Raw genomic sequence first — 16418 nt, 5'->3', positions numbered from 1 at the left:
TGAAGCGGTTCACGGGCGAGTCGAGCTGCTCGTTGACGTACCTCAGCAGGTTGTTCGCCTTGAGTATCATGAGCAGGTCCCGGGGTAACGTCTCGAAGAGTTCCGTCTGGCGCTCCACCTTGACGCCGAGGACGTCGCGCATCACCTCGCGTTTGCCGAAACTGGAGAGCTTATCCACCCCACCCGAGAACCCCGCGAGGCTGGGTTTAGGGTTAGGGTTAGGGTTCCCCGACCTCGCCGCGACCTGGACGTCGCGCCCGCCGTCCACGCTCCCCATCCCCCCGGTCGGGGGCGATATCACCGCGCTCGTGCTGGTGCCGTGGACGTCCTCCACCACCCTGGCGGGGACCAGCGCGAGGACGATTCTGAAAAACGTGGTCAACTCGGGGTCCACCCCGAGGTCCGCCACCGCCGCGCGCATCTCCGCGTCGTCGTTCGCGATGAGCCCGCGCCACAGCTTACACCACGTGCGCCTGGTGTCGTCGTCCAGGGACCGGTACACGCCGTGGTCCAGGAGCACGACGCGGCCGTTGGAGTCGACGAGTAAATTTCCCGGGTGGGGATCGCAGTGCACGAATCCGTGAACAAACGTCATCCGGCCGAAGATCCTGTTGACCAACGTCGCGAGCTCACGTCGGTCCACCCCACGCTGACGCAGCCCCTCCTTATCGTCTATCCGGACGCCGTCGCACCACTCCTGCGTCAGCACCCTCGCGCCGCTCAGCGTATCGTGCACGCGCGGGACGTGCAGCTCGGTCGAATCGTCAAAGTCCTTGGCCATGAGCGCCCGGGCGCGTTCCGCGTTCTTAGCTTCCTCGCGAAAGTCCAGCTCCTCGGCCATGTGCCGCCGGGTCTCGTTGGCGAGCCACTGGAACCTCAGGCCCGGGATGAGAAAGGACAGCAGGGAGTAGTACGCGTCGATGGTGGCGAGGTCGATGGCGAGGAATCTCGCGACTGGCCTCTGCTGGATCTTGACCGCGACCGTCTCGCCTCCGTGCGTCGTCGCTTTGTACACCTGCGCCAGCGACGCGGACGCGACCGGGGTGGGATCGATGGATGCGAAGGCATCCTCGATATCCACGCCGAGGTCCTCGTAAAACGTGGCTCGGTCCTCCTCGAAAGGTCGGACCCCCGCGCTGTCCATGAGGGTCCTCAGTATCGTCTGAAAGGGGGCAGGCGACACGGGCTGAACGCATATGTGCTGCCCGGCCTTGACGTAGATGCCCCCGTTCTTCTTGCACAGATCCCTGAGCCTCGTGGCCACCCCGGTCCACATGATCTGCCGGCTCTTCCACATGTGCTCCTCGTCGTCTCGCTTCCCCGCGCATCGACGAACGTGACCGATGTAATCCACGAAGTACATCGGGAGAAAGGCCCTGGACGCCTCGGCGAACCTGTTGACGAAGTGCACGCCGTCGGAATCGGGGTTCGCGACCGCCCCCGCCGCTAGGGACGTCCCGGCGAGCGCGGCGCTACCCGCGACGGGTCGCCGCGCGAGCGCGCGAAGCACGTGACTCGCCACCATGGCGCGACGCTTCGAGGAATGATCTCTCTCTATCGCGAGCAACGGCAGAAAGACGGCGAGGTCGTCTCGGAGAAAATATCTCGGAGAAAAACGAAAGGTCCACAAAGCCCGACGCTCGCGTCGACTCTCGCATGCACTAAAACGCCCCGCTAACAACCGTCAAAGCGCCTCAGTCCGCGCCCGGCGACCGCATGGCGAGACCCACCGCCCCGAGCGCGTTCGGCGTGTCGCCGTCCGCATCCTCCGCGTCCGGATCTGCGCCGCTCTCCAACAGGAGCCTACACATCTCCGCCCTCTCGCACGTCGCGGCGTAGTGAAGCGCCGTCTGACCGTCGTCGTCCACCGCGTCCACGTCCGCGCCCATCTTGATCAGCGCCGTCGCCACCTGCACGTGCCCGCCGTCCGCCGCCCAGTGCAGCGCGGTGCGGCCGCACTCGTCCGCGAGGCGAAGGTCGAGGGGGCCGAAGTTCGCCGCGCGTCGAAGCGACTCGACGTCGCCCCGCCGGCACGCCTCCAGCAGCGGATCCATCGCCCCGATCGACTCGGCACCCCCCTCGGCACCCCCCTCGGCATCCCCCTCGGCATCCCCAACGTCGAAGGGCATCCGCGGCCGCGAAAACACCGGACCGCCGAGCCCGCCGAGCGCGTCGCCTTCGCCGTCGACAGCTGTGCCTTCGTCGCCATCGCCAGCTGTGCCGTCGCCATCGCCACCCTCGTCCGCCTCCGTCCTCCGCCGGAGCTCCGCCACGAGCTCGACGTACGCCTCCTTCGCGTCGTCGCGTGACAACTCCCCGAGCTCGTTCCACGCCGTCCACTTGGCGTGCCGCGCCAAGCCGTCGAGCAGCCGCGGCTTTGGTTGGTCGCATCGTCCAAACGTGGCCTGCTTGAAGAGGGCGTAGACGCGCAGCTTCTGGTCGTTCGTGAGCCGTAAGTCGGTGGTGGACGCCATGAATTTGGCGGCGCGATCGAAGTCGGCGTCGAGGTCGTCGTCGTAGCCGTCGGCGACGGCGTCGAGGAGCTGGTCCATCTGCGACCGCCTCGCCGGGGGTTCGGGATCGGACGCGCGGATCTCGTCGGAGGATGAGGGAACGTCGGCGGATGAGACGGCGCCGCGGTGCGTCTCCTTCTTGCGCGTCTCGAGCGCGTCGCGCACGTCGCCACCGCGCGCTGCCTCGTTCTTCTGATCCTCGAGCCACGTCGCGAGGCTGTACGCTCCGTACGCGGCCGCCGCGCCGCCGACGAATAACCACCGAGTCCATCGCTTGGGCCCCGGCCTCGACGCGTAGAAGGAGGCGGCGGTCGTGAGGCCGACGGCGGCGACGGCGACGCCAACCCCCGCGAGGCGCTCCGCGTCAGAGGGCATGCGCGCGACCGAAGCGGCTCGAACTCCGCTGACGGCGAACCCGCCGGGGTACTGGTACGAGTCGCGTCGGATACTGGTAAAATTGTGGCTCGTGCCGCTGACAAAGTGAAAAATAATGGAACCACTCACCCTCTCTCCGCGCCCGGTACCTCAGTCCGCGCTCTTGGCCGCCTTGCGCGCGTTGCTCTTCCGCATGGACGAGTTGAGCTCGGCCTTCCTCAGCCTGATCGCCGTGGGCGTCACCTCGATGAGCTCGTCCGCCTGCACGTATCCGATCGCCTCCTCCAGGCTCATCAACCTCGGCGGCGTCAGTCGAACCTGCTCCTCCGCGCCCGACGCTCGCATGTTCGTCAGCTTCTTCTCCTTGCACGGGTTGACCTCGATCGTCTCCTCCCGCGAGTGTTCGCCTATGATCATCCCCTCGTACACCTCCGTCTTGGGCCCGACGAACAGGGTTCCGCGGGCTTCGAGCTGACCGAGAGCGTACGCGGTGGTGACGCCCGTCGCGACGGACACGATGGCGCCTTTACGCACCCTGTCCATCGCCCCCCGGTGCGGCTCGTAGCCGTGGAACGCTCGGGTGAGCGTCCCGGTCCCGCGCGTCTCGTTGATGAACACCTGCCTGAACCCGATGAGCCCTCGGGAGGGGCACGTGAACGTCATGCGCGTCCGGCCGCCTTCCCCGGCGCCGATGGCCATGTCCGTCATCTCCCCTTTTCGCTGAACGATAGCCTCGATGACGCCGCCCGAGTGCGTCTCCTCAACCTCGCACGTCAGCTCCTCGATGGGCTCCAGCCGCCGCCCGGTCTGCTCGCACTGCCTGAACAACACCGCGGGCGGGGAGATTGAGAGCTCGAACTTCTCGCGTCGCATCGTCTCGATCAGGACGCCGAGGTGTAACTCCCCGCGGCCCTGAACCTCGAACCTGTCGCCTCCGCCGTCAGCGACCTGGAGGACCCGGAGCGCCACGTTGGTCTCCGCCTCCGCGACGAGCCTGTCCCAGATCTGCCGCCCCGTCAGGGACTTACCCTCGCGCCCGCCCAAGCTGCTGTCGTTGACGCCGAACGTCATCCGCAACGTCGGCGGGTCGATGGGCGTAGCCGGAAGCGGTTCCGTCACCGCGGCGTCGCAAACCGTGTCTGTCACGGTGGCTCCGGAGAGGCCCGCGACGGAGACGATGTCCCCGGCGGCGGCGCGCTCCAGCGGGTGCCTCACGCCGCCCCTACTGGTGAAGAGCTTGGTCACGCGGCCGCTCTCCCGCTGGAGCGCGCCGGGGGTACCCGAGGCGGCGCCGTCGGCTCCCGCCGCCGCCGCCGCCGCGGTCAACGCCTTGACCCGGTCCCCAACCTTCACCTCGCCGCTCGCCACGCGGCCGGTGACGAGCCTGCCGACGAACGGGTCGTGCTCGATCATGGACACGAGGAGCGCGAACGGATCCGCGCGAGAGCCGAGCGGCGGGGGCGTCCTCTCCCTCAGCGCGTCGAGCAGCGCGGACATGTCCCCCGAGGTGTCCTCCGTCGATTCTACCCGTGCGCACATCTCTCGAGCGGCGGCCAGGTCGTCGGAGCACACGCCGGCGCGGGCGGACGCGTAGACGACGGCGAAGTCCAGCTGCTCGTCGCACGCGCCCATCGCGGCGAATAGGTCGAAGAGTTTGCTCTCCACCTCCGCGCATCCCCGCTCCGTGACTGCCGGTCTATCCACCTTGTTGAGCACGACGATCGGCTTGAGGCCCTTCTTAAGGGCTTTGCCCAACACGAACTTGGTTTGCGCCATCGGCCCCTCGATGCAGTCCACGAGCAGCAGGCACCCGTCGACCATGTCCAGCACGCGCTCCACCTCGCCGCCAAAGTCGGCGTGTCCCGGCGTGTCCACCGCGTTGAACGTGGTGCCCTTGTAGTCGAAAGAGGTGTACTTGGAGGAGATTGTGATGCCGCGCTCGCGCTCCAGATCCCTGTTGTCCATGAGCCGCTCGGTGGAGACGTCCTGGTTCGCCTGCCGCATCAGGGTGTCCAGCAGCGTGGTCTTGCCGTGGTCGACGTGCGCGATGATGGCGAAGTTGCGGACGTTGTTCTCGTCCGAGCCGTGGTCGTCGTCGGCGGCGGGGGCGGTCGCGGCGAAACCGCGTCGGCAGTGGGCACCGCCGCCGAACATCCCGCGCGAGGACCATCGCGCTCCCGCGGCCGTCGCACCGGCCGGCGCACCCGCGGGCGCGGGAAAGGCGCGCCCGCTCAAAAGCGCGATCCCGCGGAGCACCGCGCGGGATCCGCGCGCCCAGCCTCCCATGATCGCCGTGCCGTGCGCCCGCGGTTGTGGAGCGAGCGCCGATCGTCACTTGATGTACGAGAGCGCTGTTGTGCTTGCTTTGGAAAAATGAAATTGGAAAAATGAAATTGCAGCGGCGCAAGCGGCGGAAACTAGTCGTACATCTAACGCGCGGGGGTCATCGCCTCATCGGCGATCCCCTCGGTGGCGGCCGCGATGGCCGCCGCGGCGGCGGCCATCGCGGTCGCGTCGCCCGTCTGTTCCTCGTGCTCAAAGTCGGCATCCGTGAGCCCGTAGCAGTTCTCCATGCGAAACTCCCCGTTTTTAACGCGAATCACGTGCGTCGGGTTGAGAGACTCGCAGAACGCCTTGTTGTGGCTCACCGCGAACAGGCACCCGTTCCATCCTTGCAGACCATCCGTCAGCGCCCGCACCGCCCCGACGTCGAGGTGGTTCGAGGGCTCGTCGAGCAGCAAACAGTTTCGGGGCTGAAGCACAAACGCGGCGAGCGCGACGCGAGCCTTTTCGCCGCCGGATAACGACCCAATCTTGCGAAGCGCCATCGTGCCGGTGATGCCCAGCGCGCCGAGCGACGCGCGGCCCTGCTCCTCCTTCATGAGCGGGTCCTCCTCGCGCGCGACGTCGAGGACGTACTCGAGGCACGTCTTCTCCTTGGGAAGATACTGCGCGAGGTCCTGCGAGAAGACGCCCAGCTTGACGCGATCGTCGGTGATTTCCCGTTCGCCGCCGATGAGCGGCATCACACCGGAGATGGTCTTGAGCAGCGTGGACTTGCCGGCGCCGTTCGGTCCGAGGACGATGACGCGCATGTCCCGCTCGAGCTCGAGCGAACCTTTGAGGATGGGCGCGGACGCGTCGTATCCCAACACGGCGTCCTTCATCCGCAGCTGCACGACGTTCGACGGTGGCGGCTTCGCGAGCCGAAGGTTCATCTTGCTCGCGTCTCCCGCGGCGCCGTCGGTGGTGGTCACCGTCGCGGCGCTGACGGTCAGGCGCATCTCCTTCTGGAGCTTATCCAGAAGCTTCTGGCGGCTCTGCGCCTGCGTGGATTTGCTCGCGTTGGCGCTGAACCTGCGGATGAAATCCTTCAGCTCCGCCTCCTCCGCGAGTTGCTTCTCGTACGTCGCCTTGGCGAGCACGATGCGCTCGTCCCTGTCCTCCAAAAATTTGGTGAAGTTTCCCGTGTACCAGTGCAGGCCGCGGCCTCGAACCTCCGCCATGTGAGAGCACGCGCCGTCGAGGAGCTCCTGCTCGTGGGACACGATGATCGTCGTGCACGGGCTAGACTTGATCCAGTTCGCCAGCCACCGCTTCGAAGCCTCGTCCAGGTGGTTCGTGGGCTCGTCCAGCAGCAGCAAGCCCTTCTCGCCGCTGCCCGCCGGCGAGAGCAGGAGCCTCGCGAGCGCCACGCGCATCTGCCAACCTCCCGAGAGGTCGTCGCATCGCACCTCCCACTGCGACCTCGCGAATCCGAGGCCGTCCAACACTCCGGCGATGCGCTTCTCAGCCTCGTACCCGCCCGCCACTTCGAACTCCGCGAGCGCGTCCATGAGCTGGTCCGCGGCTTTGCACGCCTCCACGTCGTCGCTGGACTCGCACGCCCTCTCGGCCGCCTCCAGAGCCGCCTTGGCGGCGTTGATTCTCGTCATCTGTGATCGCGCCTCCTCGTACACCGTCTTCTGCGAGCCGCTCACCGCGGTCTGCTCGAAGTATCCCACCTCGAGCTCCTTGGCGATGGCGATCTCGCCGTCCTGGACGCTTCTGCGACCGGCGATGCACTTGAGGAGGGTGGATTTTCCGCAGCCGTTGCCGCCGACGAGGCCGACCTTCATGCCGGGCATGACCGCGACGGACGCTTCGGAGAGCAGGTCGACGTCCGCCACGCTCAGCATGACGTCGGTGATGCGCAGCGCGGCGCCGGAGGTGTTGCCGTACGGGATGAAGTTGTCGCCCTCGTACCCCGCGCTGGAGTACGCGTCCTTCACGGCGACCGCGGAGTCGGCCGTCTTCTTCGAGGGCTCATCGCACTCCACCGCGAAATCGTCACCCGCGCGGGCGACGTCATCGGCTTTCGTCCCCGGCGGCTGCGCCTTCTGCTTGGGCGCCGCCTTGGACTTGCGCGCAGCCTTCTTCGACGCGCGAGTGATTGTGGAAGTCCGGGCGTATCCGTAGGTGGCCGCGCGCTGGAGCGCGAGGGCCGACATCGTGCGTGTCGAGGCCGCGCGGCGCGCTTCTCGCTGTGGATAGGCCCTCCGGCTGGAAACGCGTATTGCACGACGGTTGAGGCGGTGAATCGTCGAGGCCGAGTGGAGAGCCGACGAAACGCACCAGCCAGGCCCGCGCGATCTCGAGATTCGGGACGCACTTTTCCGACGGACTTTTGCTTTGGGTCGCAAACCCCGAAGGAAACGCGTCGATTTTCTTTTGTCATTCCCATACTGTTCGCCTGTGCGCCCTTCTCTCAGTTTGGGGTTAACGCATTTCCGTTGCGGAATGACACGTCGGTTCCGCGTCATCAAATAGTCGCCAGCAAATATCTTTCGCAATGCGCCACAACCCGCGACGCGTCTCCCACGATGTCGGCGACGCTCGCGGTGTTTCACGCCCCGAGGGCGATCCCAAAGAACCAACGGAGTAACGTCGTGCCCAGGAGACGCATAGGGAGCCCGCACCAGGCTGAAGACCCGCGCAGGAGAGCCAAACGCGGCGACCCGGCCAAAAAGCGGTTGGGGCGACCCTCCGACAAAAGCGATGACAATGGCGAGACGAGCGGCCGGCGCCAGTTCCTCAGCGGCGGCCTGCAGCTCTTGATCCTCTCCTCCGCGGACGACCTGCTAGCCGCCGCAACCGCGGCATACATGTCCGCCCCGCGGCCCGAGACGGTCGTGTACATCGGCGTGACGATGGACGGGTACATCGCCAGGCCCGACGGCTCGCTCGATTTCTTGCCCCAGCCCGAGGGCGAAGACGACTTCGGCTTCGGCGCGTTCCTGAACACCGTCGACGCCGTGCTGATGGGCCGGCGCACGTTCGACCAGGTCGCCGAGTTTGTGGTGAGGGACAAGGTCCCGTGGCCGTACGAGGGTAAGCGGGTGATCGTCGTGAGCCGGACGATGACGCAGAAAGACGTCCCGGAGCCGCTCTCGAGCAAGGTGACGGTGACGGCGCAATCACCGTCGGAGGCGTTGAAGGCGTTGGGGAAGACGGGATTCACCAGGCGGGTGTACGTAGACGGGGGAATGACGATACGTTCGCTGCTCGAGGAGGACCAGGTGGACGAGATGGTGCTGACGTCCGTGCCGGTGACCATCGGCAGAGGGACGTCGCTCTGGGGATTCGACACCAAGGACAAGAGGGACTACCGGTGGAGCGTGACGTCGTCCGAGCCCATCGGCAGAGGGATGGTCAAGACGACGTACAAGAGGGTGCGGAAGAAGTGAGAGTAAGGCGATGATAGCTCGGCTCGCGCGGTTTGATCGATTACTGGTATTGGCGCGATACAGTCGCGACGCCGCGTGCGTATTTCTTACGTTCATCGTTTCCACGCCAACAACCCCGCGAACGCGTCGGGCAGGTACGGATCCACCAGCGGCTTGGCGGCGAGGTACACGCAGAGCGCGGACGCGACGCGCGCGTGAAACAACGCGTTCCTCGCGATGGCCCTCAGCGGCTCCTCCCCGATTCTCTCCACGAGTCGTTTCCTCCATCCGCCGTCGGCGGCTATCGCGTAAAGCGCCCACGCGATGACCCCGACGAACGTCGGATCGTTCGTCGTCCAGGAGACGCGGCACCCACAGAACGCGGCGGCGGCGTGCGAGATGAACGCCGCGCGCGCCTGAAACTCCGCGCTCGATATCTCGTTCGGGTAATCGCTCACCGCGAGCCACGAGTTGACGTTGACCACCGCCGCGGCGGTGATCCACCCGTGGTGCAGCGCCAGCGGCAGCCTCCCGCACCAGTACGCCGCCGTCGGGAAGGCGACCCGCGCGGCGTCGACGGCGGACACGGCCCTGCCCAGCGCGACCGCCTCCGCCGCGAGCAGGGCGCCGCTGATCCAAAAGTGTTCGGGCGCCTTGGCCCAGTCCCTGAACGCGACGCACCACAGCGATTGGAGCGCGCAAGCGAGCAGCCACCACGGCGCGGCGGACGAGTACGCGGCGGTGGAGACCGGGTCGAGGGCGTCGGACGCCTGCGCGGCGGTGAATACCGACTCCGCCAGGTAGATCACGGGCCAGATGAGGAACGCCCACCCCGCGGGGGTGACGAGCGAGCGGTAGATGCTGTCCTTCGGCACGCCGGGCGCGACGGACGGTCTCTTCTTGCGCGCCTTGGCCTCCTTCTTCATCTGCTCCGCCATCTCGTCGTCGATCCGCCCCGGGATCGCGACCGAGACCACGTTCACGGCGAACGCCGCTATGTTGACCCACTGCCATCGCGCCAGGGTCGCGCCCGCGAGCGAGGCGGGGGTGGATGCGGAGAGCCACCCCGCGAATTTTTCGACGCCCCACCACGCCAAGCAACCGGCGGCGGTCACGATCGCGGCGCCCAGGTCTCGCGGCGACGGCACGACCATACTAGCTAGACGAGAGCGAATTCCCGATCGTTAATCTTATCGTGATCCGGCTCCACACACCGGCGTCGGCGCGCTGGGTGCGCGCGATCAGTGTGCCGAGGAATAATCCGATCGACGTGCTGTCGGCGGCAGTCGTCGGGCGGACCTGTCTGGATAATCTGACGTGGCCATGACACACGCATTGGTCGACGCGCACCTCCATCATGCCGACGCCCTCTCTCTCCCATCTCGGGTACGCGTGCGGCGTCGCCGTGCCCCGCGGGCGCTACCGCGGTACGTTCGGCCGCTTCGCGCGTCCTCGTCGCGTGCCCTTCACCGTCGAGGCTTACGCACACGACGGCAGCTCTGCAGCGCGCAGACTCCGAGAGCTTTTGGATGAGGGAGGCTGCGTTTCGATGCCGGGTGTGCACGATGCGCTCAGCGCTAAGCTCATCGCTCGCAGCGGCAGGTTTGAGTGTGCGTTCATGTCCGGCTACGGCGTCGCCGCGTCCAGGCTCGGCGACCCCGACGTGGGACTAGCCACCCTCGGCGACATGGTCGACGCGGGAAAGTCCGTCTGCAGAGCCGCTGGCGACATGCCCGTGGTCGGCGACGGCGACACCGGATTCGGCGGCGTCGCCAACGTCAGGCGCACGGTGTTCGAGTACCACGCCGCCGGGTTCGCGGCGGTGTCCATCGAAGACCAGGTTTTCCCGAAGCGATGCGCCTACGGAAAGGGCATGAGAGTCGTCCCCAGGAGAGACGCAGTCGCGAGGCTCGCGGCGGCGCTCTCGGCGAGGGACGAGATCAGGGCGAAGGGAGGAGACATCCTCGTCATCGGGCGGACGGACTCGCGCATGGCGACGAACCCGGAGATCGAGGACAACTTCAAGGAGGCCATCCTGCGGTGCTTCGAGTTTAAGCAGCTCGGCGCGGACGCCGTATGGATGGAGGGACCGAGGAGCGGCGCGGAGATGGAGGCGTTCAACGTCGCGATGGAGGGAACGAGGACGATACTGGCGCAGGTGGAGCGACCCGGTGTCGAGATGTTGTCCCCGGGGCGATGTGCCGAGCTCGGGTACGACGTCGCGCTGTACGGCCTGACGCTGTTGAGCGCGTCGGCGGCGGCGGTTGAGCGAGCGGCTCGCGTGATGGGCCGGGGAGATCACCCCACGTCCAAGCGCGCGGCGGTCATGGAGAGCGGCGCGGGGCTCTTAATGCCCTTCGACGATCTCTACGACGCCGTCGGGTTCAACGAGCACTACGATCTCGAGGACGCGTTCGACGGGGATAAGTTCGCGTGCGCCGAGGATCCGGGCGCGGCGGAGTGCGCGGCGGACTTTGGCTCGGACGACGACGGGGTCGAGCCCGAGCCCGAGCCCGAGCCCAACTGGACGGACGAGGTGAACGCCTTTTACGAATCCGATTCCGACGACAGGAAGGCGCGGGACGACCAGTACAAGCGGTTTTACGATCAAAAGAATCTCAAGAACGGAGAAGGGGGCGGCTTCTTCGGGGACATCGACTGAGTCGCGCAAGGGGGCGAGGGTCGACGAGTGTATGAGTGTCGGGACAACAATTTCGCGTGCGGAGTTTAAGTCAAAACTCTTAAAAGTTGTGCTATCGTCAGTTCTGGAGGTACGCGATCTTCGGCCGGTCATCGTCGTACGATATCGCCGGGAACGCCCCGGCCTTCGCGAGCACCACCACCCTCGACTTGTGCGAGATGTACCCCTTGACAAACTTTCTGAAGATGAGGTTCGCCATGATCATCTCAACCTCGTCGATGTCCATGTCGCACCCGCACCACTTCAGCGCGGCCAGGAACATGTGAAGATTGACCTGGTTCCCCTTCGCCGGGTTCTTCTCCGCGCTGAACGCGTGCACCTTCTGGAACAGCGTTCGAAGCACGATGTTCCGCAGCTTCTCCAGCACCAGAAACGTGCCCTGCTTTATGAACGAGATCTGATGCGTCTTGAGCGCGTCGTTCAGCATCCGCACGTTACCGCTCTTCATCGCGCTCACCACGTCCACGTACTCGCCCAGGCCGTACTTTTGCAGCAACATCGCAGTGGGCATCTTCCCCATCAGCAGCTTGACCGGCAGGAGGTACCGCAGGATGAGCGCCTTGTTTCTTCTCGAGTCGCTTTTGCAGTGCCGGAACGCGTACTCGAGGTGCTGCTCCGCGACGCCGAAATTGTCGTCGAACACGGCGAGTCGGCCGACGTAGAAGGCGTAGGTGACGCGCTGGGCGACCGGGAAGGTGTCGAAGGTGGGAAAGGTGGGCAGGTTCACGGCGTTGATCAGGTTCTTGCACAGGTGCAGGGTGTTGAGCTTGAAGTAGATCTTGAAGAGCGAGATGACGAGGAAGAGGCACTGCGACTTCTTCTCCCAGACCGACGTGTTCGCGGTGTTGCGGTAGACGAGCATGAGCGCGGCGCCCGCATCCCCGAGTCTGCCGTCCTTGCGCTGTCGCCCCGCGCGCTCCGCCTCGTCGTCCGCGCGCGTCGCGAGCGCCACCGCACCGCGCACCAGATTCATGAGCGCATCCAGAGACCACGCGGTGTCCTGCGCCCTGAAGTCCTTCACGAACGCCGCGATGGTCGCCTGCATCGCGACGAAGGCGTCGTCGTATCGCCCCTCCGCGTTCGCGCCGAGGCACTGGCAGTGCGACGCGAATATCTCGTCCCACGGCGCGTAGGCGCCAACCTTCTCCTCGCACAGCTCGCCGACGTTCATGCCGCGATCCCCGAGCGCGGACCGAACCGCGCCGAGCGCGTGGACCGAGTCGACGTCGAAGAGGAGCGCGAGGGTGGCGCTATCCTTGACACTCACCGCGTGCGCGGCGGCGTCGAGGTACTGCCCGAGGGACGCCATCTTCGTCCGGGGTGGACGCGCGCGTGACCGGTGGAATCGACGGGGCTGCCCTAAAACTCTTATATTTTGAGGACGCGCGTGCACACAGGTGCACGGTCAGGAACAACGTGGTAATTAAACAAATGCGTTCGTATCTTGAAATCGCTCATGTGTCTTTTTCATCATCCTTTACCCAATTGCCTTTGGCAGATATTTTACCCGGCAAAAAAGCGAGGAGAGCTTTGGAGAGGACGATCGGCGAGTTTCGGTCCCGAACCTCTTTTTTTGGGACTTTTTCAAGACTGCTTCGCTGTGGGACCGGAATCGAGGGCCAGGAACGACCGTTCCCATCTCGCGCCCGCACCTCTCGCGATTCTCGCCAGCCAACCGCAGACGAAGACAGGGGCCGCCAGCTGGACTTTTGCCCGCCTGCACTCATCCACTTCAGCACACACACACGTAAGGTCAAGATGGCCGCCCTAACCGTCTCCTTTGCCGGTAAAATCGGCGCCACCGCGCCCCGCGTCGCGAACGCTCGCGCCGCCGGTGAGTTTCCGAGCGCCCCCCGCGCCCCGGACGCGTCGGCACCCCTTCCCGCCCTGCAGAAATCTCCCCCTTTTCGTCCCCGGCCCTGCGAGCGGCGCCTCTTGGGCGTCCCTTCGTCGCACCCCGCCCGCGGCCGCGCGACGACGCGAACGTCGTCGACGCGGCGGCGCGTCCCAAACGCGTCGTTCGTGGACCCTCGAGCGGCGATCGTGTCGCCAGCTGTGTCGCGTTCGATGCGCCCGCGACCCGAACGCCATCCCGGGTGTTGCACCGCCGCGACCCTCGCGCCCGAGAGGAAAAAAACCCAGGGTCATCCAACGCGGGGCCGGCGCGATCCGCGCCGTTACCCGCGTCTCGACGAGGGCGCCGACGCGTCCGAGCGCCGGTTCCGACCCCAGCGCACGACGACTGACTCGCGCTCGCGCTCGCCCCCTTCCCCGACCCCCAGGCCGCGTCGGCGCGGCGCCCGCCGTTCGCGGAACCCCTCTCCGGGTCAAGTCCGCGTCCGCCAGGGTCGCCTCCCGCGACTCCCTTCGCGTCGCCGCGACCGCCACCGAGGCGCCCCTCGGCGTCTTCAAGCTGGAGTACGACATCTCCAAGGACGACGCCACCAAATCCGCGTCCTGGAAGCAGCCCGTGATCGTCGCGGTGTCCGGCGCGGCGGGACAGATCAGCAACCACCTGCTCTTCAAGATCGCCTCCGGCGAGGTGTACGGCCCCGACCAGCCGGTGGCGCTCAGGCTCCTGGGATCCGAGCGATCGCGCGAGGCGCTCGAGGGCGTCGCCATGGAGCTCGAGGACTCCCTCTTCCCGCTCCTGCGCGAGGTGTCCATCGGCATCGATCCCATGGACGTCTTCGTGGATGCGGACTGGGCGCTGCTCATCGGCGCCAAGCCCCGAGGGCCGGGGATGGAGCGCGCGGACCTCCTCGAGATGAACGGCGCCATCTTCGTCGAGCAGGGCAAGGCGCTGAACGCGGTGGCCAAACCCACGTGCAAGGTGTGCGTGGTGGGCAACCCGTGCAACACCAACGCGCTCATCGCGATGGAGAACGCGCCCAACCTCGACCGCCGCAACTTTCACGCGCTGACCCGCCTCGACGAGAACCGCGCCAAGTGCCAGCTGGCGCTCAAGGCGGGCGTTTTCTACGAGACCGTGACCAACGTCACCATCTGGGGTAACCACTCCACCACGCAGGTGCCCGACTTTGTCAACGCGCAGATCGGAGGCGAGAAGGCCATGGACGTCATCGACGACAACGGGTGGCTGGAGAACGACTTCACCCCCGCGATTCAGACCCGCGGCGGCCTCCTCATCAAGAAGTGGGGGCGCTCGTCCGCCGCGTCCACCGCGGTTTCCATCGCGGACGCGATTAAGAGTCTGGTGACCCCCACGCCGGAGGGTGACTGGTTCAGCACGGCTGTGTGCACCGACGGTAACCCGTACGGCATCCAGGAGGGCATCATCTTCTCCATGCCGTGCAGGTCCAACGGCGACGGGTCCTACGAGATTGTCGACGGCCTGGAGATCAACGACTGGCTCCGCGAGCGCATCAAGAAGAGCGAGGAGGAGCTCACGAAGGAGGCGGAATGCGTGTCCCACCTCACCGGTAAGTTGGGAGGCGCGTGCGAGCTCATTGGGGAGAAGGCTGACACCATGCTCCCCGGCGAGGCGTAGACGAAAATCGAGTACAACACCACAGCGAGGGTCGACCAAGAGACGGAAGTCGACCAACAAATCTAATATTCTTTCCGCAAAACCTGTTTACATCACACCGAGGCCACCACCGAGGGCGAGAGGGAAACGTCGGAGACGGCGAGAGGGTCAAATATTTGTAGAACGCGCGTGAGTCACAAGCCCGCGCAGCATCTGTCTTGTAGCATAGACGCCCTGACGCCGCCACCCCTCGGAACCCGAGGCTGGCTTTTATAATTCGTACATTATTAACGAACGATCGAACGACCCAACATTCGCGTTTCAAAGAATGTAGCTTTCACTCGCCCTGGGGTACCGCATAACACTTACGAGCGTTTATAGCGGCACCCTCTCGCGGGTGGCGGATAATTTTTTCGGCTGGAGTTCGGCTTTAGACGAACTCGCCCACCTCTGGCTTGCGCGCCACGAACACGCCCCACGCGAACACCCCTTTCGCCTTCTGCACGTCCGCGCGGTCTGTCAGCGAGCTCACCCAGTTGTTGAGGTACTCGTCGCTGACTCCTTTGGCGTTCATCTCCTTCCGGTTCGTGGAAATCTGGTGGAGCATGCCGCGAAAGTATCGCTCGAGATGGTGGCTTCCGTCCCACCACGTCACGTACTTGAAGCCCGATTCCTTGATGAAATCGACGTACATGCTGGGTCTGCCCATGAACGTGGTGGCGTTGCGATCGGTAAAGGCTTTGAGCGCCTTCTCGTCCGCGCCGTCCGCGCCCATGATGTCGGAGAAGACGAACACGCCGCCGGGTTTGAGGCACCGCGAGAGCTCCTTGAACAGCGCCACCTTGTCGCCCGCGTGGCAGAGCACCTCGCAGGACCACACCGCGTCGAACTTACCGGTCCACTCGCCGGGGAGGGGGTCGTTGATGTTACCCACGCGGGCTTCCACGAGGTGGTCGATGCCGAGCTCGACGCAGCGCGCCATGTTGAGCGCGTTCTGTCCGGGGCCCAAGTTGTAGCCGGTCACCTTGCAACCCCAGCGCTTGGCCATGGCGTGCGAGCCGCCGCCGTGTCCGGATCCGAGATCGAGGACGTGGCAGTTGGCGTCGATGGGCTTGGCCCACTCCATCTGGGTCATCATCCACTCCGTGGTGTAGTCGGAGCTCTCCTTGACGCCGTCGGTGGGGGACTTGTAGATGCCGAAGTGAATGTCGTGGCCGCCGCCGCCCATGACGCACTGATAAAACACGCGGGTGGTCTCATCGTCGTACTGCTCGAGGACCTTATCGGCTACCTCGTCCTTGCTGAACTGCTTGTCGACAAAGTCAGCCTAAGCAACGGGATACGGAGGTTGCGATCGTGGTTAGGAATGGAATAATCTATATCTGCCGTGGAGGAGGCTCCGGGAGAAGCCGCGCGACACCGCGGGGGATGAACGCGCGGAAGGGGCGAGGGGGGTCGATCGGATTGGTTCGGAACACGCGTCGTGATGCGCACCATGATCGTCTGGGTGCTTCGAACGAGCTGCGTCACGGTCCTCGCGGCGGAGAAGTGTTCGCGACCCTTCGCGCTTTTCTCGGTCGTGGCACGCCTTCGAGGATAAAAATTCGCGCGAGCTTGACCTCACCTGCTGACGC

The 16418-nt window shown here is 65.6% G+C and overlaps 10 protein-coding genes across 10 annotated transcripts; 3 read left to right on the top strand and 7 right to left on the bottom strand.

Annotated features, from left to right (window-relative positions):
* Positions 1 to 22: 22 nt before the first annotated feature.
* MICPUN_67646 (predicted protein) lies at positions 23 to 1261 on the bottom strand (the record flags this gene model as incomplete). The annotated part of the gene is made up of 2 exons (XM_002502951.1): positions 23 to 169; positions 302 to 1261. Coding segments are annotated over 2 exons (1107 nt in total), but the record flags the coding sequence as incomplete, so codon positions are not given.
* Positions 1262 to 1694: 433 nt separating this feature from the next.
* Positions 1695 to 2888, bottom strand: MICPUN_59578 (predicted protein; the record flags this gene model as incomplete). The annotated part of the gene is made up of 1 exon (XM_002502950.1): positions 1695 to 2888. The coding sequence occupies one exon, from the start codon at positions 2886 to 2888 to the stop codon at positions 1695 to 1697; it is 1194 nt and encodes a 397-aa protein (XP_002502996.1).
* Positions 2889 to 3038: 150 nt separating this feature from the next.
* On the bottom strand, positions 3039 to 5174 carry MICPUN_59577 (GTP binding/translation elongation factor protein; the record flags this gene model as incomplete). The annotated part of the gene is made up of 1 exon (XM_002502949.1): positions 3039 to 5174. The coding sequence occupies one exon, from the start codon at positions 5172 to 5174 to the stop codon at positions 3039 to 3041; it is 2136 nt and encodes a 711-aa protein (XP_002502995.1).
* Positions 5175 to 5317: 143 nt separating this feature from the next.
* MICPUN_97601 (ATP-binding cassette superfamily) lies at positions 5318 to 7066 on the bottom strand (the record flags this gene model as incomplete). The annotated part of the gene is made up of 1 exon (XM_002502948.1): positions 5318 to 7066. The coding sequence occupies one exon, from the start codon at positions 7064 to 7066 to the stop codon at positions 5318 to 5320; it is 1749 nt and encodes a 582-aa protein (XP_002502994.1).
* A 684-nt stretch (positions 7067 to 7750) lies between these two features.
* Positions 7751 to 8614, top strand: MICPUN_59575 (predicted protein; the record flags this gene model as incomplete). Its single annotated transcript, XM_002503308.1, has 1 exon — positions 7751 to 8614. One exon carries the CDS (start codon positions 7751 to 7753, stop codon positions 8612 to 8614), a length of 864 nt encoding a protein of 287 aa, XP_002503354.1.
* A 92-nt stretch (positions 8615 to 8706) lies between these two features.
* Positions 8707 to 9747, bottom strand: MICPUN_59574 (predicted protein; the record flags this gene model as incomplete). The annotated part of the gene is made up of 1 exon (XM_002502947.1): positions 8707 to 9747. The coding sequence occupies one exon, from the start codon at positions 9745 to 9747 to the stop codon at positions 8707 to 8709; it is 1041 nt and encodes a 346-aa protein (XP_002502993.1).
* Positions 9748 to 10094: 347 nt separating this feature from the next.
* MICPUN_71255 (predicted protein) lies at positions 10095 to 10898 on the top strand (the record flags this gene model as incomplete). Its single annotated transcript, XM_002503307.1, has 1 exon — positions 10095 to 10898. A coding segment is annotated over one exon (804 nt), but the record flags the coding sequence as incomplete, so codon positions are not given.
* A 454-nt stretch (positions 10899 to 11352) lies between these two features.
* MICPUN_59572 (predicted protein) lies at positions 11353 to 12603 on the bottom strand (the record flags this gene model as incomplete). Its single annotated transcript, XM_002502946.1, has 1 exon — positions 11353 to 12603. The coding sequence occupies one exon, from the start codon at positions 12601 to 12603 to the stop codon at positions 11353 to 11355; it is 1251 nt and encodes a 416-aa protein (XP_002502992.1).
* A 449-nt stretch (positions 12604 to 13052) lies between these two features.
* Positions 13053 to 15082, top strand: NADP-MDH (NADP-dependent malate dehydrogenase; the record flags this gene model as incomplete). The annotated part of the gene is made up of 2 exons (XM_002503306.1): positions 13053 to 13128; positions 13577 to 15082. 2 exons carry the CDS (start codon positions 13053 to 13055, stop codon positions 14803 to 14805), a joined length of 1305 nt encoding a protein of 434 aa, XP_002503352.1. The 3' UTR covers positions 14806 to 15082.
* A 132-nt stretch (positions 15083 to 15214) lies between these two features.
* On the bottom strand, positions 15215 to 16281 carry MICPUN_59570 (SAM dependent methyltransferase; the record flags this gene model as incomplete). The annotated part of the gene is made up of 2 exons (XM_002502945.1): positions 15215 to 16111; positions 16279 to 16281. 2 exons carry the CDS (start codon positions 16279 to 16281, stop codon positions 15215 to 15217), a joined length of 900 nt encoding a protein of 299 aa, XP_002502991.1.
* Positions 16282 to 16418: the final 137 nt, after the last annotated feature.

This window comes from Micromonas commoda, chromosome 6, assembly GCF_000090985.2.
Source record: "Micromonas commoda chromosome 6, complete sequence".
Lineage (NCBI taxonomy): Eukaryota > Viridiplantae > Chlorophyta > Mamiellophyceae > Mamiellales > Mamiellaceae > Micromonas > Micromonas commoda.
This window is presented reverse-complemented; position numbering and strand designations above follow the sequence as displayed.